The sequence below is a fragment of the Bacillus rossius genome, chromosome 1 (assembly GCF_032445375.1).
Source record: "Bacillus rossius redtenbacheri isolate Brsri chromosome 1, Brsri_v3, whole genome shotgun sequence".
Lineage (NCBI taxonomy): Eukaryota > Metazoa > Arthropoda > Insecta > Phasmatodea > Bacillidae > Bacillus > Bacillus rossius.
In genome coordinates, this window is record NC_086330.1 from 53,568,897 (window position 1) to 53,594,594 (window position 25,698).

At 35.8% G+C, this 25,698-nt stretch overlaps 1 protein-coding gene across 3 annotated transcripts in view; it reads left to right on the forward strand.

The window, feature by feature from the left end:
• Positions 1-25,698, forward strand: part of LOC134536140 (protein transport protein Sec16A) — a 130,782-nt gene that overhangs the window by 58,274 nt on the left and 46,810 nt on the right. For all 3 annotated transcript variants that reach the window (XM_063375740.1, XM_063375757.1, XM_063375750.1), the window contains 6 exons: positions 2,513-2,630; positions 3,126-3,343; positions 3,989-4,246; positions 11,972-12,091; positions 14,969-15,104; positions 21,046-21,371. In XM_063375740.1, the coding sequence (XP_063231810.1) occupies positions 2,513-2,630; positions 3,126-3,343; positions 3,989-4,246; positions 11,972-12,091; positions 14,969-15,104; positions 21,046-21,371 (1,176 nt within the window). The remainder of the gene's footprint in view (positions 1-2,512; positions 2,631-3,125; positions 3,344-3,988; positions 4,247-11,971; positions 12,092-14,968; positions 15,105-21,045; positions 21,372-25,698) is intronic.

Genomic DNA, 25,698 nt, shown 5'->3' on the forward strand with positions numbered 1-25,698 from the left:
ATTCTCATAAAGAAAAATTCAAACAAGTTACATTTTTTTTAGTTTACATCATTTTACTATAGATTAAAACTGCTCTCTGTACATTCTTTTTAAATCCACCCCTCTTGAAGTTTCTCCACACATACTGCAATTAATTGTCTTACATATTTACTTTGCACTGTTTATTACATTTTTTTTGCAGATCCAATTTTGATTACCATGAAAAATAATTATTGATATTTTATTTTCAAAATGTAATCATTTCAACAAAATTTTACCTATAGTAATTGTAGTTTTCTTAACCGAACCAACCTTACACTTTATTATTATTTATCTAATTTTCCAGAAGCTACTACACTACATGTTTACTTTTTGTTTCAATATGTATTTATTATATGAAATTTTTTTATGTGGGATTCTAATTCTTACTATTTGAATTAAATATTCATATTTGAGAATAATTTGACATTTGTATTCATATTTGATTCAAACTGAAAAAAACTGACATTCGTACAGGTCTACAGAGTACCAAAATCAGTGCTATACTACAAAGATTATAAAAAAAATAAACCAGAAAACAGATGAAGTACAACAAATTGTCACTTTTCAAATAAAACTTAAAATATTTATTGCAATAGCATCACTAAAAAAATTCTTATTTTCTTTCTCCTGTCAAGTATACGACTTTACATGACAATGTACTTACTTCCCGTTGCACAATTTGGCATTTCCTCATTATTTTGAATAATTTTTGGAATTTTCAGCAACTGTAGATGATAGCAATCGCAAACCTACGTTAATCATTGTAATGTATTTCTCACAAAAAATAACCTTTCAAACCACGAGTAAGATGTCAGTCGTTCATTCAGCAAGAGCAGGTTAACCAACCTTGGAGCTTGACGAAACTTGTGCTATGGTGCGTTGCAAGGCAACATTTTTAAATGTTGAGAATAAGCTTTTACAACACACATTTTATGAAAAATGGTTTGTATTATATTAGGGTAAATATGGTAGATAATTAATAACATTGGTACCAGTGACTAAAACTTGTAATTTTTTTTTATCAGGATGGAAACCTTTTACAACTGATAAATGCAATTGAGGAAAGAAAAACTTCAGTGTGAAATCCTTACCCAAAAGCTTTGTTTGATGGTGATGTTGTTACATTACCCAATGCAACAACACGGCATGCTAAGCCAGCCTTTGTTTACTATCTCCAACACGTATGATGACATACTACACTTACATCTGCCATCATTAAGTGAACTATTCCTTAGGTGTTTGGCATATGAAAACTTGTGCAAAACACTTCATGTATGCTACACAGAAGCTAATTCAGTTTGATTTGTTATTTTATGTAACTACAAATTTAGTTTGTCAGTATGCTAGTCTACTTATGTTATTGCTATGAAAATTCCTATTTAATTGATGTGACATATTATTGGGATCTAAAATACAGTTAATTTGTGGTGGCCATATATCCTTGAAAAGCTGGAATTGCCCTTGAATTTTTTCTGCTGTTAGAAAATCTGGAAATGTGCTTGAATTTTGGCATGAGTCCTTGAATTTTATTGTTTCGTGAAGTATTTTTATCCGTAGAGCGAATAAATATTATAATCAATCTACAATTGGTTTGAGTCACGCCTCCATAATAAGCAATAATTGAAATATCAATGGGTGTGATATGTGCGTTTCTTCAAGTATTGAAACGTCTATGTGTCTGCACGTGGCTATGTTCACAACTATTTTAAAGTCAGTAATTTATTTTAAAAAAAAAGTGGCTGTTAATATTTTTATAAACTTTTTTTATATCAAAATACAGGTATAAATTTACCATATTATCTATTTTTTGTAAATTCCAACAAAAGAGCACATAATCTTTGACTTCCTGATCAGTTATTTTTCTTTAGTGTTGATTTTAAGACTGCTGCAATTTCGCACAAGCCAAGTGGCAAGCATTCTTGTACTCTACTCTCACTCTTCTCCTGAACTGAGCTACACTCCTTGCCATCACACACTCCCCATACAGACATTTATTCTATCAATCTCACTGCCGTCAAGTTTTTCCCCCTTTCCGGGTTTTTATCTCTCCTAAATAAGTTTCCTCGAGCTTTCCCACTGTTTCTAGGTTTCCCTTCGTAACTCTTTGCTGCAGCTTTCCCTACCCTCTCAACCTGCTCAATACTGAGTGTAGTTTATCATCTTCAGAACGATTGGACCATAAATTTCAAACATGATGTGGGAAAGATTATGTGAAGAACTGTACATTGCAATGTTGATATAACCATGCATAGCATACACTCCTAGTTAATAATGTGTGTGCTTCGAATTCATCACTTTTCTTTCATTTACTGAACCTTGAACACACAAATTGGTCCTTGAAATCCTTGAAATGTTCTTGATTTTCTAAATCATGCTACCCTATAATTCATAATGCTATTGTATTTTGTTAATACTAATAAGAAAATAATCCTTCTAATTATTATGTTATTTTGTTTGTATTTGTTCACTGATGGATTGTTTTTGTGTGCAGTGTTGTGCTGATGAGAAGTGGGGCGACTGGAAGCCGCATCTCGCCATGATTATATCACATAATTCTCAGCGGCCAGATCTCTTCAAGAAGGCAATCACCACCTTAGGAGATACTCTTGGTTAGCAGCAGCCACATTTTTAGATTCATTATTGTATTTGATTGTATTGTATCAAAGTCTTACATCATTATAATTCATTATTGTTTTTTTTTAGCAAGGGCTGCTTGGAAAAAAAAAGTGTAATTTAAGTTGTAGAGAAAAAATTGTAGTAAACTATTGATTTAAATTAAATTTTAGTACATGCCCACATCTGAAAACCATTCTCAGCAATTTTTTTTAAATAAAAAATATTAATGTTAATAATATACGATTTTTCTCTTGAAGGTTATGATTTTTTTTTCTTTCAAAATGACTGAAATTTCAGACAACTGGGTCATTGGCCCAATTTTATTTTAAAACACGTACAAGTGCCGAATCTTAGCATTCGGTGTTTAATGAAGTACCTGTAGTGTTTTGAAGAGATTGACGTATGTTCGAGAGCGATGTAATATTATCTGAGTGGAACCAGAAGGCAAGATGAATTTTAGTTAGTGGAAAAACATTTTCATGTGACAGGGGCCCGGGGCTGTCTTCATGCAGCACACTTCTGCTACCTGATGGTGCAGCAGGAGCTTGGGACGTATGCACAGAAGTCTTCGAAATTAGTCCTGATTGGCTCTTCGCACACCAAACCGTTCAGCGAGTTTGCCAGCAATGAGGCAATCCAGATGACGGAGCTGTACATCTATGCTTCTCAGCTGGCGGACCCTGAAATGGATGTGCCACAGTTCCAAGTATGTGTGCAAATTTACTGAACCCCAAAAATTAGTTTGTAGACTCGAAGTTACTCTGCCATCAATCTTAAATATATACATTTTTTTCATACTAATTTGGCAGTAGAGTGAGGGCAGGGTTAAAGATGTTTTAGATTGAGAAAAATTTTGAGGGAAAAATGGCCAGTCTAGAGAAGCAGCATGTTGAGCTAGTCATTTGGTCTAGTAAATGTCTCCAGTTATAGTTGAAAATATTCAAATAAAGTGGTGGCAGTTGCTGTATTCAAAAAGGTTTAATTTCAACTAGAGCTTGAATGGATCCTGGTTTATTCTCTAAAAACTGGGAATGTATCGTTCCTAAAATGTTGGGCGGGAAGTTGGTTTTTTTTCCATTTCCCAATTTTATTCCAGTAGTGTACAGTCCATCAGCTGAACTTTTTAACAAACTGTTTTCAAAGAAAGCACTGCACTTTAATGTAATTCAATACATGTACGCAATCAAAAGCGCACCATTTTCAATAGTTCACTCAAACTATTAACTGTGGCGTAGAAAATATTGACAGGCACAATCGTAAACAAGCATTTGAAATATACCCCAAATGAACAAAATTTGTTTCACTTGTTATGAAATGGTAGCTTGAGTTTGATTGTTTGTTTGTACCACAGACCTACAAGTTGCTGTACGCTCAGCGCCTCGCAGAGCTGGGGATGTCCGCAGAAGCCATCCACTACGTGGAGGTGATAGCGTCATCCATAGTGAAGTGCCCACACCGGTACGACCTCGACTTCCAGAAGAAGGTGCACGACCTGGGTGACAGCCTCAAGTTCCACGACCCGGTGTTCACCAGCGGGGAGGACGACAGCTCTTTGCTCGGGGACCCACAGTGGCTGCTCCAGCTCAAAAGGGTTATAGACGACTATCAGGTACACTACTCCTTTGGTGAGAGGTTCCTGGGTCCTGACATATCCTGCCCATGTCCTAGCCACAAGTTTACAGTAAATTTCTCTTAAGAAAATTTTCATGTGAGTGGATGGTAAATTTTATTATCAGGGAAATTTTCTTACCATGAAAATGCAAAAAGCCTGTGGAAGTCTTAGTATGTGTTATACTCCAAATTTATTTATATCCTCAAATGTGGCATCCAAAGAGTTACGTCATTTTAGATTAGTTGATATTCAAAACATCAAAACTCATTGACACATAAGCTGTATATTAACCTGAAATATGAAATAATTTCCAAACAAAATTTATTATATTTGAAGTATATAATTTTAAAACTCAGATTTTAACCGGCCAGGATAGATAATGGTATTATTTTCCCCAATATACACTTTGATTTATATAACATAACCATATGGAACTTCACATAAAACATTCACATGCTTCCTAAACAAAAGCAAAATGTTGGGATGGGCTGGTCGAATCCTCGAATCCCACCGAATCTCTAGTATTCGAAAGATTCGAAATTCGAGGGAAAAGATTCGGCATTTGAGGAAAAATATTGATGTAAATGTAGTACTTTAAAAACTTAAATGCTTACAATTTACTTGGCCTGTTTACGTTTTCCTTGGAACACATCCTATTGAGGTACAGTAGAACCTCGTTAATACGTGATGGTCAGGACCGAGATAATCACGGATTACCGAATTTCACGGACTAGCGATTAAAAGCCCGGAAGGTCTTGTCAAGCTTCTCAGACACCGGCGTGCAGCTGGGTAAAGGCCATTGACGGTAAGGGCTGGCCTTCTTCGAATTAGTGTCTCGGCTTAAAAAAATACAGCACTGTCTAGCCATTAGTTCACGGTCATTACAACAGCCGAAGAGAGAAAGATAAGATCGTGCTGACCTTGCACCCTCACTCCCTCCCCCCCCCCTCCCCATCGTACAGCCGAATGCCAGCCAGACACGTCACTCGCCAGGCGCCTGCCATGCGTTGGCGGGTGGAAACAAACAAAGGGAGACGGGAAGCAGAAGTCAGGACATCCCCCTCAAGTTTGGCGGCCCACGCGGCGCGGAAGCTCTGACTATTTTTGCTTCTCTTTTTTTCCTTCTCTTTTAAATCGTCCCGGATTATCAGATTCCCGAATTAGCGCATCACGGATTAACGAGGTTCTACTGTATTGTACTTTTAATTAGTTATTATATAAAAAAATTATGAAGCATGTACTGATTTGGGAAACTTACTTTATATTCATGAACATGGATGCATTGTCGCTACATTGGCATTAAATTAGACACCTGCGAGTACTCGAAATTCGAGTTTCGAGTCGAGTTTTTTAGTAATACTCGAACTCGAGCTCGTGGCTTTTCAACAACTCGAAATTCGAGCGAGCTTTTCTTGCACTCTACCTATAGAAAAAAAAAGACTCTCATTATAAGGGAATAAAAGTCTTACAACACTATTATCCTTTACTTTATAATGTAACATGATCGACCGTATACATGAACACATCATTTTTACGTACCCGGGATTTACGAATTTCCGTGATGAATTTTTTTTACTTCTATAATTTTCCGCATAGTTTTAATGTATCACTTTCCTGCTTTATGCGGAAGTATTTCCCGCTTTATGCGGAAACATTTCCCGCATTTTACTGTAAAAAGCGTTTAAATTGTCCGGGGTCTCATCATTTACGCCATAAAATGTGTGATATAAAGTCCCGTTTAAAATTTTTATGAAAGTTCCTGCCAGTAATGGCGCACGTAAATATAAATATGAAGAAAAGACAAATGAACAACAACTTACGAAGAAATATGGATGATGTACCATAACTACAGTACAATTCCAATAGTTATCTTAAGATAATTACCATAAAAAGAACTAACGATTCTTTGTGGATACCATAACTACTGCAGAAGCATGATAGTTACCACATTTGCACTATAGTTGCCGTAATAACCGAGATGTGTATTTACCGTGATGGTAATGTATTTATTTAGGACATATTAAAAAAAAAGGATGTTAAATCTTGATATGTACGGTTGGCACATGTTGCTAAGAAATAATGCGATCTGAAAGAATGCAGTACTACTACGAAAAGTGAAAAGGGTACTAGTGGATTTTTAGGTTATGGCAGTCTCTTTCGTTTTTCAGTAATATCGGCCGAAAATTAACAAGAGTATTGGAAGTTGGCAGAAATGCCGATTCAACTAAATATTGGCAAAATCGGCTTCTTCAGTACAGCTCTACATTTGATGACATGAGTAAACATATTTCAGACTACAGGACATTGAAAAAGACTTTAATTTCCATGTAGGTTTATTGTGCGTAAGTTTTTTTTGCAAGTGTAAATTGAATTAAGTAAAATGCTTCTATTTTTATTACTTTAAATTGATTAAACTTAATGACAAGTTACAGATATTTGACACTAATTTCGAGGTTAAACAATTTGGTAAATATGTAGAGTAACGGTATATGCGAAAAAAAAATGCTAAAAATCCGAAAATACTTTTATTCTATGCTCTTTCACTTCCTCTTTTCAAATCAACCGGCGGAGATAAGAAATTCCAAATACTTTAGGAGATATAGAATTTTTTAATTTTGCAATACGACACCTGTACAACCATTAGACCGACGCCATTTTTGTTATTTTGCCGTGTGTTCGTGAATGCGTAATAAATAAAATGGTCGATTAGGTCAGGTCAGTTACATTATTAATACTTTCAAACTAAGCGGACATAAAAAATAATGTGAATTAATTTCAATGGTTCTTTAGTTTTAAAGTATTTATAATGTAACTGACCTGACCTAACAAACCCGGACAATATCAAAATAAAAAATAAGACTTTAAAATTAGAAACGTTAAAAACCCACCTAAGTTGGAGGCGGGTACATTTCCTTTGCCATTAGAAGGAAATGATGTAGTCGTTCACCTACGTCGCGATACCTCCGACGGATTAATAAATAAATAAATAATCACGTATTGGTTCATTTGAATACTGGCCAATCACGGAACTGTCACGTGACAAAATTGTCCAATAAGAAACATAATAGATACTCGTAAACCAGAAACAATGGTGATCGCCGCATGAATACCCAGGTATTGTGATGAAAATTAAAAAAATTCGATATTCCTAAAGTATTTGGAATTTCTTATCTCCGCCGGTTGATTTGAAAAGAGGAAGTGAAAGAGCATAGAATAAAAGTATTTTCGGAATTTTAGCATTTTTTTTCCGCATATACAGCGACTCTACATATTTACCAACAATTTTACTAAAGCATTCCAGCCACACAGGTTGCCAGCGAGAGATGCTTCTCATCTGCTGTAAACACCATCTCCAATCGTAGAGCTAATTTAACTCCTGAACGTGCAGAACAAATTATTTTTCTGCATGATAGATTGAAGAACAGAATTTAATACTCTATGACAATCTCTCTCAGAATTTTTGTGCCGAAAAGTGGAAATGTTGAAACAATGTGAATGTACTTTTCAAACAACATGATTTTTGGTGCTCAGTTAGTTGAAGCTCAGTAAGGACTCCAGAAAAATTGACAAGGATGAAATTATTCCAAAGTTATGTTACATTTACACAAACATATACGTACTTGTAAACTGTGGTTATGTTAGTTGGATTATATCAGTTACTAATGAACCAATGGAAACAGGTTAGATTCAATGGAAAACATGTTTTTTTTCCTAGCAGTGCAAATTATAAAAGCACTCTGTAAATAGTTACCCAAAATTAATAAGCCCACTTCATTTTAATACTTTATTCAAACATTATACCTACTAAGTTTAAGGTAAAAATAATTTCCCAAAAGTGTAACTGTATCACAAAAGCTCAAGCTTCGAGAACTTTCAAGTAGGCTCGCTCGAGCTTGGCTCAAAGTAAAATTCTTAGGCTCGCAGACCTCTAATGTAGGTCTATCTATTTAGTAGGCTAACAATGATAATGGTTTCTTTTTTTATTTCCATATTTTTCTCAAAAGTTCTCACATTTTATTACTCCATCACAGTAAATTTATGTGCAATAAACTGAAAAAAAAAACTCGAACTCGACTCGATACTCGCGAGTATTTTAGCAAACTCGCTCGAGCTCGACTCGAAGTGAAAATCTTCTGCTCGCAGAAGCCTACATTAAATAAGGCATAAATCACATATGTATTCTCAGAATATGGTAAAAAATTAAATAAAGCACATTTAGGATCTAGACTAAATATGAATCTTGTTTTTTTTTAAATAACTTTACCGATAAATCTGTTAGTAATACAACAATAATGCTGACTTTCATCACAAGTTACGGTCGCACATGTAATAATAACAATGAAATAATGAATGACAAAAATTAATACATTATACAATTATTATTTTAACCGCAATTCAATTTTAAATATTCTGATACACGTTCTATTTATGTATTTTTTAGGACCAAGTTTGGTTTGTGTTGACTACCAACGTTAAAATATGTATTATCTGAGAATTCCATGATGGCCAACCAATGAATTTGTTAGCCAATCATTTTGAGCAACATAAAAAATAACTAATATTAATATAAAGAATTTTAATGGGTAAACTAGAGAAAACACCCCGTCACTTTTAACTTCGGGCATATTAATCTCTACGCTTTAGTGAGGCTTAATTTTAAAAGTTGCACGACAATATTTCTTATGGCCTAAAACCATTGAAGCCAAAATGGCGCCTTTCAGTTTCCATTAAATATTTCAGGAAAGCTTTTACCTTCATTTGGGACTTTAAACAAATGTCAAGTTGGTAACTACAAAATATTGTTCCGTCGGATGTTGAATTTCGTTTTCCGATTTCCGTGGATACATGAATCACTGTACTCACAGATAATGCCTGAATGCCTTAAATCCACCAAGTCGGATTCTACAGTTAACCCAGAAATAAACATTCTCGAATACTGGAAAACTCGGTCTGCGTGTTCACCCAGGCTACATAAACTGTCCATAAAATATTTGTGTTCACCACCTGCGACAGTGTTCTCTGAACGTTTATTCAGCACTGCAGGAAACATATGTGAACAAAAACGGAATCGTCTTGATCCAGACCGTGTCAAAATCCTTGTTTTTTTAAAATAAAAATTTAAAGGGTTAAATAATTTTGCATAATGTTTAATTTTTTCTCTTAACTTATAAATTATTTTATAATTAACCCTTGAGAACTGGATTTGGATTCGAGGGGTGGATTCGAGGGACTGTTTGGGATTCGGATTCGAGATTCGGATTCGAGAAAAATGGGATTCAAACCATCACTAGCAAAATGTTTACAACCATCAATTCCATGACTGCAGCTTTGCCAGTACAAAAAGGTTAAAAGCTCTTGGTTAAAAACAGAGATATCATCGGGCCTACAGCACTAGTAGATAGTGGCTATTTTGCACAGAACATTCCACAATTATTATGCATCGCTATACTTTTAACTCAAAGATGTTGTGTAAACATTGAGCTTGAGCTAAAAGCTTTAATATTGTAGTAGTTTTGTGAACAATGATGGATTTCAAACCATTTACACTGAAAAAGGTTGGTGCAGTTTAAACTTTACAAATGAGATGAATATACATTTGGCCATATGGTGAAATTGAAGGGAATAGAACGTATTATCTTATTATATGCAAAAATTAAACTAAGGGATTTTTGTTGGATGGGATTTTCTTTATTTGTAATACCTTAGTGCTGTACCTCAGAACCAATCGAGCCCTAAGTCACAGTCGAGAAACTTCACAGGAGAGTAAAAAAACTTCTCTTACAATGATACTGTTTTTTTCAACATCCATTGCATGGCCAGCTAGAAAGGACTTAGGACTAATTTCTTGCAGATTAAGTTTTTTCATAAGCCTGAGGCGAATAACATTGAAATTGGTCACATTTTTGTCTTTCGACTCAAGACTTAGGTTTTGGAGTGAGTTACGATGTATCGTGTCATGTTTTCAACTGAACATCTGAAGTGGTGCTCCACTGTAGTATGGAGAGCAAGAAATTCAAACAACACTTGGACCAAACAGTATGTTTTCTATTGAACTTTTAAGACATAATCTGCAATGAAACAATTTTGATAAAATTTTACTTAGGCTCATTTGGCTCTAAAGTACAGTGTTTCCGGCATATAAGAGGTGGTTAGCTTTTGTAGTGTTTATTTGGAAAATAAACATGCATTTCAATGTAAGTTGTGAGTCCACTTGGCCTGGGGTATGGATGTACCACCTTACTTATCAATATGCAATATAAATATTTGAGAGTGGAATTTTAAGAGGAAATGTGCTTGAAAAGAAGCCTCAAAAAGATTGCTATTTTTTCTTGGCAGTTGTGGTGGATGGGAGGGAGAGTGGAGGATAAGGTAAATTTTTTTTCACACCATAAAGATAAAGATATTAATTGAATCTAGAAATTGTTGTCCAGCAGTTTCATAAACAAAAATGGGGAGAATAATTAACTACGCTGTTTAGAAAAAGACACCATGAAATAAATTGGTTTGTGACATTCAGAACACCAACACTGCTGATGGCAAGAGTAATAAGTGTGAATACAAGGGCAATAAACAGACTTAGTCAAATCATTCTAAAAATATCTCTTGCCCATCCTCTTTCTTTTCCTTCTATGTACATGTACATACATACCGTACATATTCAGAATCTGTGCAACAGCTATAATATTATAAGCACCACTGGGTGTGTTGATTCTAAGTACGAGCAATACAAACTGTTAATGTTACGACCTTTCATATGATAGACAGCAGCTTAAAGCTTTTCAAACTAGTGTAAAATTATCTTCTTATTTGCTGGAAAATAGGTACATCTGTGTCTCTGTAATTATCAGAATTTAAATTTTATTTGACCTTCGGTTTCTTATGCCACAATTTGAATTAAAGTCTTACTTTATTACAATGTTGATGATTTTGCCTATATGTATAGAAAGTCATCAATATTGTAAGCCACTCCCAGTTTCATTTTAAAAATTTAATATATTCATTCAATATATTCAATTTAATATATTTGTTCAATCTAATAAATTCATTAACTGTAAGATGCCATTGATAGTAAAAAGAACTACATTACCTGAATCAAAAATAATTGAATAAATTTGTATCTGGTTTGTTTTGGTCAATGCAAGTATCCATTCTCAGCCTTAATATCGGTTTTAAAAGGAAGATTACCCTTTTTATTCATTTTTCTGTTCAAGTAGGGTCTCACGCAACATGTTGATTTTTTTTTCTCATCATTATTATTTAACGGCTATTTCTGTAAATGTAATTCTATACCTTCTAGCAGTTCTGTCGCAAATGTTTTTAGTAGTTACTAAGTGTGATATAATTGCTGTAACAATTTGTGCAAAAGTTAACAATAGCAAACATTGCATCACTTTTTACACACTTTATATATAACATTTTGTAAATATCCATTGTAAGTATTGGTGATACTGCAACAACACATGAAAGAGAAGTATAGTGTTAAATATACAGACATATTCCTTAACTAATAGATATTCAAAGCAAAAGAAAAAAAATTAAAATTATATATTATATAATTAAGGTAGGGTCTAGGGTCTCACAAGTCTGTGTGTTCATTAAGAAACATGACAAGAAATGTGTTTTTTTTTTTTTTAAACTTGAAATTGAAAGACTTAAACAATTTTGAATATTTTTTTTGTTACTGGTTGCTTTATATATCTTGCCATTTTTTTTTGTTGACAGGCAGGAGTTCTGCATCCTGATATGCATAACAATGGGTCCATGTCCAACTTGAGTTATGGGGAGGTTGATGGTGCACAGTATGCTGCTTTGGCATCTCAGCAGGAGCAACTTCACCCTCAAGTATGCTGATTACACCCTGGATCTTTGATTTAACCTGTTCTGTGCTAACTGGTGAAGTGGGAAACATAGTAAACTAGCTGTCTGGAGGTTACGGGTAGGACTCCTGGCGTGGAAATCTGGAGTTTAGTTTAGCGTGCTTTGTGGAAATCACTCCAGACAACGGCAGGGATGTGTTCACCAAAGGCCATTGCTGTTTTTTTTACCTTCCCCAATTAATGTGATTTTTGTCTAGTTTCCCCATTACCTAAATACCTGGCTGTTGACAAGATGGAGAAAAAAAAAGGAAATTCATAAAATTAAACATTGCTGTGCTTGTTTCAAAATACTTGATAGAAATTAAATTACTGTAAATTTATTCATTGTTTATTGGGTAGGGCTGAGACTTGAGTTAAGTCGAGTTGAGTCGAGTCGAGTCGAGTCGAGTCGAGCCGAGCAAGTAGATTCAGCTTGACTCGATTATAAAAACCGAGTTATTTATACTTGACAGGATAAGACTACAATGTTTTTTTATAACTCATTACTTATTTAACATGTGCAACCTCAAATTAACACAGTTCGATTAGCGTGATTTTAAAGTAAAGACGCCAATAAATTATGTCATGATTTGAAGTTAAGTGTTTTTATTTCAGTGTGCGCATAATGGCAATGCCACATGGGTAGCATTAAATTCAACGCAATAAATTAATATTGTGAAGAATCAACAAACACTATTTTGCTCTTTCCTTAAGGGCTCGGTTCACGCCCATGCCAGCCAAATGGCAGGATAGGGATTTACATGTTAAACTTAAATGTACACGATTCGGTCAGTTTTTATTATAGAACTTTCAAATAAACGTCGAATTGTAGATATTGTAAGCACACATGTTGCTTCATGATCAAACTTTAAAATTTAAAATTTTTTTTTTTGTGATTGATAATGCAATTACATTTTGTCACAATTTTTTATAATCAATAAAGAAATTTATGTTTTGTCACAATTTTCAGGCATGTTCTACCACCTAAAACAGCACATATTGACCTTGATCATATCTTAATCTTAAGAAAAATCTGGCGTGATGGCATTGTATCTCTTTAAATATACTAGCAAAAATTAATTTAAAATGTAAATTTTGGCTGCGCCTGATCATAGGCTGCACTGTACGCTGGTAAAATGGGTGGAAAGGAATTGCCTTGTTGCCACTTCACTCGTTCTTCATCCTCCTCCTATCTCCCAACTGTCACGCGACCGTCCAAAAATGTGAGCAGTACATGTCATACTGAAGTGAATGACCTCACATTGTCGCAAGGAAAACTGTCGCGTCTATAGTGTAATTGTGTCCTTCAGATCAGTTCTCTAGTAGCTATGCTATAGCTATTTGAATTATTGGCATAAGTGTTCTAAGAACCTTTCTCATCGAAGTAATTCCACGAAGAAGTAATGAAACTTGTACTAGAATCTAAACGTCAAAATGAATGGTATGTATTTATTAGGGTTCTGCGAATATTTGAAATTTCCGAATTCGAGTTCAAATTTTTTGATTTTCGATTCGTCAAATCGAATCCAATTCATTTTACAATAATTCGACGTGCAAAATTTGGCCCGGATACACTCATATAAGACTTCCCCCCCCCCCCCCCCCCCCCCTGTGTTTAAAAAAAATATAAATGGACGATTACATCTTCCACTTACAAAAATTATACAGCGAAACCCCTTATTTACGTTACCGTTATTTACGTTTTCCCATTATTTGAACCATTTTATTTCTGTCCCGTTTTAACCTCATTTGATGTAATGCATAATAACAGTGTTTTAAAGACATTTTTAGAAGTTATAAACTTCATCTTTAACGTCTCGGGAGTTGCTTTATACCGCTTATAAAAACGTAAGTAGCGCCAGTTTGGTTGTGTTGATTCCTGTATATTCCCTTATAGAGTGCGCGCACGTAGTCGAAGATTTATATCGATAGCTCGCAGACTGCATGCACACGCACGCTCTGTCAGCAACCAAGTTAACCTGCACGATCGTTATACGTATAGTTACAAATCACGTTCTTGTTACTGGTTTCTTTCTTTTTTTTTTACGTTGAATAAAATGGTTTTATTGCATCACTCATTAATTTAAACTATTTGGCGTGCTTTCGCAAAGTTCAAGAACAAGCACACGATGCATGCTCCCTTGTCTGCATGGCTTAAACCCAGCATGAATAGGCGTAAAGGCTTCGGCCTGGGACGCACCTAGAGTCTTCCCTAACCCAGACCCTCCCAAACAAAATACACTTAGTTTTAGTTAGGTTAGGAAAAAAAAAAAAAATCCTGAAGTCAGTTGATCGGCCTGACAGCCAGTGAGGCTGGATTCCGCCCACTGACCACTGGACGATCCTAGGGGGAGCAGCAGAACAACTGGCTATCCGTTTTCTGCAGCTCGCACCCCTCCTTCCCAAGTCAGGGCATCCGAGGACCTATTTCGGCCTAGGGAATTTGGCCCCCCCCCCCCCCCCTTCCTTGACGATAGGGTGTACTTTGTATAATTCAGTGTATGTTGTGGAAACCGACACAGGCGACCAATTGAACTGTTTGACATTTAGGTCAATTAAAGTTTTCTTGTAAAAGTACCGTCATTTTCAATGTATAGTTTAGCCCCATCCCTCACCCCACTAGCTATTCACCTGCATACCAACCGGATGTGAATCCTACCGCAAGACCAGCTCGACCTTCTCTACAGGATACCGGGCTCTCACCCAAGAGGGCTCGGTGTGAGAACGGGCATGTTTACTATCAAAATAAAATCAAGATCCCGGCTAGCTCTAGATTTTATCCATTCTTAATACTGAAGTAGTAATAGTTTTATATAATTTATCAAGATCACCACTTGACCACCCGCGGCTTGGTGTGTTTCAGGAAGCATTTTCCTCTGAGGCATTGCAGCAGAACACAGACTACATCAGTCAACAGCAACAACAGCAACAGTTGCAGCAGCAACAGTGGGGCCATCAAGAATATGTACAAGAGCAGAGACCGGATGATTTTAATGATGGTAGAGTTTTGGTATATTGATGCCGCAGCGTATTTGCATTGTTTGCAAATTTTATTTCAGATTTCTGTGAAAGTCTTAAAATAAACCAGAATGCTTGGTTATGTTTTGTATATGGTTTTTTTGTGTAGTGTGTATGCCTTTATTTAATGCTAATAATCAGTTACTTGGAACAAGATTATATGGTGGATTGCGATAAGACCGAAATAACACCGCATAGCATGAAAATACAATCAATGTATACCACCAAAAACCAAGTTAACACACTATTTAGCACTAAATGTAACTAAAAACATGAAATCAGTCAGCAATTTGATGAAAATTTACTCAAACCACAAAAGTTTTAATCTTTTATCATGGTAAATTCATTGAATGTTATTTATTTAGCATGAATTTTGTACCAAAAATGTGTAAACTAAATGTATTGCGAAAAAAAATTTTGTTTTCGTTTTGTGACTGGATGAGGCTCAGCTTCGCATGTGCCATTAGGGGTTCTAAGGCTCCTAATTGACCTCATATGATTGGAAACAGCACAAAGTAAACGAGCGCTATACCCGTGCGAGTGACAGCGTTGTCTGTGGGTCGGTTGGCTGGAATGCAACATGTTACATTGAACACTCGTGTATAGAAACCTGTTGCTAAAATAAATGAGTGGTTTGGCTGCCGGCATACAAGTTATATTGGTCTGTTAAATGTGTTATTGGTGTAGGTGTCACTAAGACTTATTTCAGAGAATGAGTGGGGCATAAGTACCATGTTTTCTCGCATAATCGTCACACTTTTTATTCTAAAATCAAGCTTGAAAAGTAGGGGTGCGACGATTATGTGGAAAAAATTTTTTTTGTTAGATAAAGTTATTCCTAAAAACAAAACCAATTCATGGAAATACGTTTATTCAAAACGTGAAGTATAAAAGAGCACGCTAAACTATTTAAATTAATAAGTCATGCAACAAAAAACCTTTCAACTTTAAATAGAAAAACAAAATCTGTGGTCCAATTGCAAGCTGAACGAACGCGTAACTATCGCCGCAGTAAGTACATACTCCACGAAAGAGAGCAGGCCATCAGATGTAGTTAACTAGGCACTCGACAGAAAGCGCACGTTGCATGCACTCGGCGAGGTATCAATATTCAGCTATGTGTGCGCGCTCTATACGGGAAGCAACATAACCAAACAGAGAGCGTGCGTTGCATGCACTCTGCGAGATATCGATATTTGGCTACGTGTGCGCTCTCTATACGGAAAGCAACATAACCAAACATTAACGATTGCAACGAGCGCTTGGCTACATTTTTGTAAGCGGTACACCGCGGCGACGCAGACGTAGAGATGAACGATATAAAAGAAAATTTACACATCAGACAACTACCTATTTCCATTAATTAAATAAGTAAGAGGTAATGTCCGAATAAATATTAGATTTCTATTTTAAAATACATCGTTTTACACGGAAAAAATACCCACACAAAGAGCTCGGAATCTAATAGCGGGACCAAAAACATCATGCGGCGTTTACGCGAGAGGTTTTTTTAATCCAAATTTTGACGCCCAAAATTATGGGTGCGACGATTATGCGAGTGCGACGATTATGCGATAAAAGAGGGTATTCAACTAAATAATTACTGAGTTTTATAGCTTGTGTAAATAAACTACCTACTCAGTTACATAATCTTAAAAATAATCTGAAATAGAATATTATAACAATTTGAATAGCACAAATTAAGAAATTAATTTTTACAATAATGAATATAAAATATGAATAACATTTTCTTCTTCCAAATGAGGATGTTGACTTTTTGACTTTACGTTACACACAATCGTGGGACGTGTAAGGTACATAAAAATTGCCATTGGATTTACTAACTAAGCAGTTGATTACTTGTTGTGGGGGTTATTTTCAATGCACAATTTATCATTTTGAAAGTATGGTGACCAAAGTTTTAATAAAATTAACTGGGCTGAATGCTCCCACCAACGATTAAGGCTTTTCTTTTCCGCAGTTTTCTCAGTCGAGTTTACACCACAGTATCTTGTCCGTCCGTGTGTTCAAACATCGCGTTGCCCGTCGCGTTCCTTTACTCTGTAACAAGCTCCGAGTAGCTCAACATTGGTCTAGAGTGCAATTATATTAACACTTGAAAAAATTTGTTGGGCACTGAAATAATATTTATGTTCCAAAATAACAGTTACTGTCTCTTGTACACAAACTGATATTAATGGTTTTTATTAATACTTTAAGAACGTTCACGAGTCATTAAGCTCTCCATCTACTGACCATGAAAACAAATACTTGTCGAATATACTACGTACAAACAAGTCACACAAAACATCTTCACTGACTCCAAAACACAAATTTACTGTTTGTGGTACCTAAAAATGTTTATTAAATACTGTTCACAAGTAAATTCTGCGGTTGCTTGCAACTCACATTACAAGCTGAAGGACTCAGTCCTCGAAACAAAAACTTAGTTACTCGATCGTTGTTTTGGGCTATTACCGATGACTATAGTCTAACGAATTTTAATTTAAAAATTCTGAAAAGATTTAAAGTTCTGGGTAGCCTGAACTACTGCCGCGAGATTCTCTCTTCACCACATTATGTTAAATCGAAGCCACCGCCTGGCACGTGACTTATCGTTATCGGTACCTGGTACAGACATTGACTGACTCCATGGCCACCCTTTATCCTCCAAGAGAAAAAAGGGTGCTGATATGGTGTAATCTCTGACCAATGACAAAAATGCACACATAAATATCAACCAATACTGGGGAATGGCATCAAGTCACAATTCTGTTTCTCACGCTCATACAACCTCTGTCTCTCTCCAATGATTACGTAACTGGCAGACTATTGCATCAGCATGTTTTCAAACAAAGGACTATGGAAAAAAAAAATACAAAATAAAATAATGTTAACAGGCATTTATGAATAAAAAAACTACAAGCAATATTTTAAAAAAAAATGTGAAAGCACATAAAAACGTAACTACACAAATAAACAGGTAAAAATAACTTAAAGAGGCTTATGCACAATAAAGTGAACAAATCATCAGAAAAGCATGAAACAGTGTAAATTATGATCATAAAACACATTACGAACACACAAATACTGCTCAAAAAGGATAAATAGATGTTATTTAAATCATATCAGAATAAAACTCATTTAGACAGTGGGGAGGGTAGTATTCTGGGTTGCTACAACTCATCTATTCCAGGTCTAACTTTCGTCTTACAAGTAATCAGGAGAACTAGAAATCATTTCCGAGAAAATCTGGTAAAGCAGGGAATTTCAAAAATCTAGTTTGGTAGACACTATGAGTATAAACAGTGCAATGTGTGGCTCAACTGTTTCTTTTAACAAGCACTAAGTCCATCCAGTGATAGTAATTTTAATTAAATTATAATTTATTAGATGTGGGTCATAGCTATATACCTCGCCAAAGAGGTCAAGAAGGTTAAGCATTATGACATCACTTTGTTAACACTCATGCAAGCGGGTGAGCCGTGGAATGTTACGAAGAGTGAATAGGGGAAATGCAGGGTAGGACAGATGACATATGTTAAGTGCTAGGAAAAAAAGGGTGGGACGTGTTGCCTTCCCTGATGCTGGCTCCTCTACTCTAGAGCTCCTCTCCTCGGGAAGAAGGCGTCAAGGGGTTGAGTCAGTCGTCGAGGTCTAAGTGGCCACCTTGCCACAAGGCAGCCAATTTGCAGGAGGCACTGCTGAGATGTGAGAAAGCGCGGCTGAGGAGCGGGTGGTGCAACCATGTCTCTTCTAGGGATATTAATATGGCAGGGGTTCCCTGCAGAGCAGGCACAAATTTCCAGTTGGTAAATGATTAATCGATACAATTTCCGGTGCAAGGCTGTGTATTGTATCCAACACAAAACACAGAATCTGGGCTCCTTGATACACTGACAGCTGCCCCTACAAGTGCTAACTGTTAAAGGGACTTGTAACTGACGGATCTTGAAGACTTTCTGCCGTGTGGGCTGTACAATGCTGCAAAGAGGCGTCGGTAGACAGACGGGTTTACACTTCCAGAAATGGACGGTTGGCAACAGTTCCCTTTTAATGAATGCACAATGCATCTGGAAACTGACGGTTGGAACGTTTACCTTTCAAGACAGGGCGCCCGTAAAATGACTTTATAATTGGCGACAGGCGAGTGGCAGCAGCGGCAGGGGGCAGGGTTTTCGTAGCTGAAGGTCGCAGGTCTTGAAGTGCAGGTAGTTCTGGTTAGTAGAGGAGAACAAATGAGCCGAGGCGTCGAGTTACGAGGCTATAGCTTCCACGCCATCTTTTATCTCATATTCGGCCGGAGGAGGGTAACCAATGGGAAACGAGAGCAGTGGTGATTAGCAGCTCATGTTGAGTAGGCTGGGAATGGTGGGGTAGAAGGCTGCCTCCCTCCCCAGGCGAGTCTCGGTGGTTCAAGGTCACGCAGCAGCACTGAGTCAGGCCTGCTCCGACCTGGGCGCTAATAGAGATGGGTGGCTGGTGCCGCAGCCATGAAGAGAGAGAGAGAGTGGGGTAGGAGGGAATTGATGTCTGTCAGTATTTGCGTACATTCCACTATCAAGGGGCGCAGATTTGTTAATTACATTGTGAAGCAACTTTTCTTTAGCAAATAAAGGAAACTATAAATGCTTGAGCTGGCAAGATAAATATTGCTGGCTGCCGTTGAAACAAAGGATGAAGAGGCGGGTGTGCATTCGGGTGGTTGCTGTATATATATACTCGAAAAACATGTGAAAGCATTCAAGGAAAATATATTTCGTATATATTTTGTTTGTAGCTGGATATTTTCTACCTGATCCATACGAGTTCCTTAGCCACATTTTGAACGAAACTAATCATGGACTGGCCAGTTTTGTGCACTACGTATTTTACAGATGGGTATTAACTTTTTTTATCAGTTGCTGACAGTTCTGATGTATTTTTCTGTCTTCTCAGTAAAATTAAGTAAGCCGATAACATGGTTGTTACATCTCTGACCAACCAGGTTAAATCTTTCTTTTTATGTATTAGTTTTCTCTTAATTAATGTTGCTGAATGTAGTGGAACATTTAAACCAACCCCATGAATAACTATAAAAAAATTCAGAAAATTTTTTTCCTTGTTGGACAGAAAAAAAATCTTTTTGATCCTGAAACTTTTGCAAAATTTTGGGATCCCACAAACCCCTATTACTTTCTTCTCATTTTACACAAATCAAAAGTCTGTATATTATATTTAAAAAAATGTTCTGAATGTCAACAACTGTACCCAAATTCAATTATAATGCACAATCAAAATAGAGTAAAAAAAAAAGTAAAATCAAAGCCAAGAGAGATCCAAAATCGTGCAAATCCATGCCATATAACTAGCAAACAAGAGAGGGTAGCATGTCCAAGAGCAAGTAATATAAAGGTTGATGGGTGCTGGTCGGGCCAGCGTGCAGACATGCCTGGCGCCAGGGAACTGAGGAGTAAGAAGAGGATAAACTGTGGGGAGTGGTTGTCTACTTTGCTACGTGCAATACAGTTCTCACCAAGAGAAAAACAGCGCAACGACCTTCAAACTAATTTTTGGCCAAATTCGTTCCAATTTTTGACTTTCAAAACAAAAATTTTTCATGTTGTTTTGAAAGGAGTCATAATAAATGGGATCAATTTATTAATATTTTACATAATTTACCAAAATCAAAATTACCTAATTTTGGGTAAAATATTACTGTTACATTTTAAATTTTTTACATTCAAATAATATAGTTTTTTTATACAAATAAAACCAGTAACACTGGTTATCTTGAATTAATTCTTTTTTTTTGCCAAATAATGAAACCATAAAATCCTGACCATACTTTTGCATATGCTACATTTATTTTTTGCACTGTGCAATTTAATATGTTCAAACAATTTTCTGTACCGTTATTTTCTTGTTGAATTTTGGTGGCAGGCTACATGCAACAGGAACCATCACAGTTCTATCCCGGTGGGGCGGAACAGAACAGCTCCTACTGGTGGCCTAACGAGACTAGGACCGAGCCCGATCAGTCCCACGATCTGGACACCAGTGGGGGCAGCTATGCCTCACAGTCACCGCAGCAGCAGCAGCAGCAGCAGCAGCAGCAGCAGCAGCAGCAGCAGCAGCAGCAGCAGCAGCAGCAGCAGCAGCAGCAGCAGCAGCAACAGCAGCAGCAGCAGCATCAGCAGCATCAGCAGCATCAGCAGCATCAGCAGCAGCAGCAGCAGAGCTATGAATGGTCGCTCCTGCAAAAGCAGGTGATTTGCTAGTAAACAAGTTTTTATTTTAAATTAATATTTAGAGGGATTGTGTTTGAAAGAGAGATGCATTCAGCACCTTTTGAGGTGAAAACTTTTACATGGCAATGTTATGAGTATCAATACTTTGTAATTTCAGTTAAACACTATTAAGAAGTTTACCGAGGTACATGGAAATTACAAACAGGAAAACCTATTAAAAATAAGGTTGTATATTTTCATGGTTCAAGTGCAAAATTTTTTAATCTCTTTATGCAAAAGCAGAAGAAATTTTCTACTTTTTAAGTGGAATTTCATAAGGAGATTATACTGTTGTAGGCTTCCAAGTTGAGAAAATGCATAATACATAGGGGCTGTGGAAATTAGCATAAAATTTGCATTTCTAATATATTTTTAAAACTTAATATTTACATTCTTATATTTGTAAACCAAATGTAAATATTTGTACATAAGAAATACATACAAATAACCTTCTATTTAAATTTTGTACAAAAAAATATTTTTTTTTCATGCTTATCTAGATAAAAAAATAAAGTGTATTTTACTTAAAAATTTGTTAGGCAATCTGCTAGTAAACATTAATCTGCAGGTTTCATTCATAGAGTAATACAGAAATTCTTGGCTGCATCACAGAAACATGGCAATATCCTGTGTCATGCTGGTCATGAAAACTCGTGTAGAGAATGATAACCAGAAAATCACCACATGGGTAAAGTGTAACATTTGGAAGAATGGCAAGTACTTGTACTACTGTTGTGGTCACTGCTGTGGATTACCTCACATTCCCACTAAAGAAAAATGCAGCAGTGTGCAGCCTGTTTTCTTATATTGATAGCTAACCACATACCTTTCGTTAGTGAGATGAGAAAATTTGCGGCATGGATGGTGAACGTGTTCTGTTTGTGTATTAACTGAAGTGCTGATAAATCATAAGTGATGGACATAAATTTAACTATACATGCGTCTCAGATAAACTGGAAACTACGAATATAAGGGGACTAAGGTTGCGGAAAGTCTACAAGACAGGGTTTTTATTTCTAAATGGGAAAATGCATACACATCATGTTATACAGTTATGAAAACTGTCAAAAAATATGTAAAAGTTATGTGGCATATGTGATTATTATTTTTTTACAAATGAATGACATCTTAAACTAATTATCTGAAAAAAGCATTTATTTAGAAAATAAGCTACAATAGCATTTGTGCCAATTAGAACATGACATCAGGTTTTTCTTATAGCTGAATCACTAAGTACTAGGCCTGTGCAAATTTTAAGTTCAAATCAAATACGACTATAAATGTCAAGTCATTTGTGAACACGAATATTGAATTTGAATAGTAAAAATGAAAATTAGAATCCCACTAAAAAAATTTTTTCACATCATGTAACAACTTCTGGAAAATTAGACAAATAATACCAAAGTGAAAGGTAGGTTAAGTTAAATCAGTTACAATAATTATAAGGAAAATTTTTGTTATAATATTTAAATTACAAAGTAAATTGTTTTTTAACTAAGCAGCTAACCTAGCTTAACATAACCTAGCTTAACCTAACCAACTAACTTACCTTTCATTTCAGTTCCTATTCGCCTTATTTTCCACAACCTGCTACTCTGCATATAGATCCAGAAAATTTTCACAAACCGCAAAATATTGTAAAATTCATTCAATATATTTTACAAAAAACTTAAAAATTTTTTTTATGCTTATTCCTAAATTAGTGGTTGAATGAGCTCATATTTATATACTTAACCCTAGACATTCACGAGTTTTTGTTGTTAACGGTTGCCAGGTAAATTGTATTTTAGTTCAGCATTAAAATTATAAAAATTTTTGCTAATTTCATCTGGAATCTTAAAACATTAGTTTGTTTTTTTAATTATATTTTTGAGTCGTAATATCTGTTTTGTCATATATACAGCAAGTAAGCTACTACTGTATCATATGGTGTTAGATTGGTTGTTACTTTATTTATACTGCATTGAAACTGTAACGATTGTTTTCTTTTAAATCCCATCTCAATAGTGTGTCCCATGTTTTGTGGTGTTGTAGTCCATGGTTGTTGACATAGGCGTGCGCACGGTAGGTGCCACAGGTGCCTTGGCACCACCATTAGGGTTAACGTTATTTTATTTTTTACAAGCAGAAATAATACATACTTACAAAAAACCGTACTATTTCCAAAAAAATATGTTTTCCAATTGTGTCGAGTTACAGATATGTGCTCATAACACTATCAGTATATCAATTATCAATCGAACCAACTACACACACGGAAACAAGCCAGTTGCAATTACTTGTGTTGTACACGCGGGCCGCGGCTACGAAACTTCTGAAATGTAAATACTTCTCATAGTTCTCCTCGAATTACATAGAATGCGCGCTCGGTGTCCACTGTTCACTCCATTCGGCAGGCGCACGGAATAATAGCCGCCGTCCGCCAGGTAGCACTACTGCGTAGTGTTTACTCTTACTGTTTACTCATCAGTTTATTGTTCTAATGAGTACACGAGTACAGCCTGTGTTTTTTACGTGGATCATTCATTAATTAATTTTTATTTTCACTAGTTGACAGTTGTTATGGTTCATTAATTGCTGTATATATCTGTCTGTATGATGTATAAATGGGTGATTAAATTTAAAAAGCCGGATCCCGAAAAGGATTACTCGATGACTTATATGCAGTCGCCGACAAAACATTTTTGTTGTATTCCAAAAGTTAAAACTTTTGCCCACTCTTAGTGGAGTATTTTTATTATTTTAATATTTTACATATTTGAGGTATGTTACAAAAACTCCCTTGATTTGTTGATTTTGAAATTTAACACTTGAAAATGTTTTTTTTTTTTGCATTTATTTTGAGTCTTCAGAAAACATATAAGTACGGTTTTTCAAAGCCACCAGCATGAATTCCGTGCAAACAACTTGTGCAATTTACTTTATGGCTCAACAAAGCTTAAAAAGTTTAAATAGTTTAGTAGCTTTCCTGGCGATTAAAACGTTCAAAATTTGTCATAAAAAAATGTTAAGATTTTTACATCTGTGTATTTAATGTTTTTGTTCGGAAACACCTTAAATAGCACCATTTTGCGCTTTCAAATCCAAATTTTTCCGGGGGAGGACCCCCGGACCCCCCCGCTTTAGGCTCGGGGTCAGTGAAATGATAGGGCTGTTGTGTAATCTGGCACCACCACTACTGAAGTCCTGCGCACGCCTATGGTTGTTGATGTTTATTTTATCCCACTTCTGGTGCATGTGACAAAATTAATACAAATAATACTTTATTTTCAAGTTTGAAATTACAAATGTGCCTTGTTTGGAATTGTTCACACAATTTTTCCATTATTGTTTAGCGAGAAGTAGTGGAAAAAAGCTTTGAATACTTGTTGCCATTTTAAAATGTCACTTATTAATGTTTTTGATTATGAAGTCCCATTATAACATCAAAAAATGGTATTTGTATAGCAGGAATGTCTTAACCTTAACAGTGAACGTTGGAATAAGATAAACTCATGGGATATACTATGTCCAATATTCTTAAATACTTAATTCAAAATCAAACATACTTTTCGGCCCTCGGTGATCTCTTAAATGGTTTTTGTAAACAGTCTCCACTTAGATATGTTGAATAGTTTGGAAATTGCGTTGTTTTTCCTGAAGCTCTGCGCACTGTATGTGTGCCCAGGTTCTAAAGGGCCCCGCCTACGTGATCTCACAGATGGTGTGCAGAACTTCAGTAGGAATCATGCTATTTTAAAACTGCTCAAGTTATCAGAGAAGGGTCTTTCTACAAAAAGCATTTAAAAATGAGCTGAAGGCGGATGAGTAGTTCTGTTTCCGTATTCAGTTTCCAAACTGTATTTTTAGAAGAGTGGAAATTGCTAAAAAGTCGGTTTTCAGAGTAAATTTAAGGTATGAAACCCCCAGTACAGTTTCTTCAAACCACTCAAGAGTCTTGCATAACATCTTTATGTTCATTTTTCTGCCATATAATGTTATGGTTGCTGCTCAAATTTCATGCTCGATGGGAAGACTGCACCGGTCCACAGCCTTTTGCTTAGAGGCGATAACACATTAGAAGCGTCAGCGAGCATAGTACTTATCATCTCGTCTCACTAACTCAAATACACCTCTGGCTAGGTGGGCCCATAAAGGTGAAGGGTGCATGGAAAATATTACAACAAAACTATTTTAACAGTAACCTGTGAGTGTAAATGCTGGGTGCAATTAAACAAATTCCATTTATTTGCTCAATAAATTTGTTATACTCCCTTTCTTTGTATTTTTTAAACTTCCTACTTAATGTAGAGGTAAACAGAAGTAA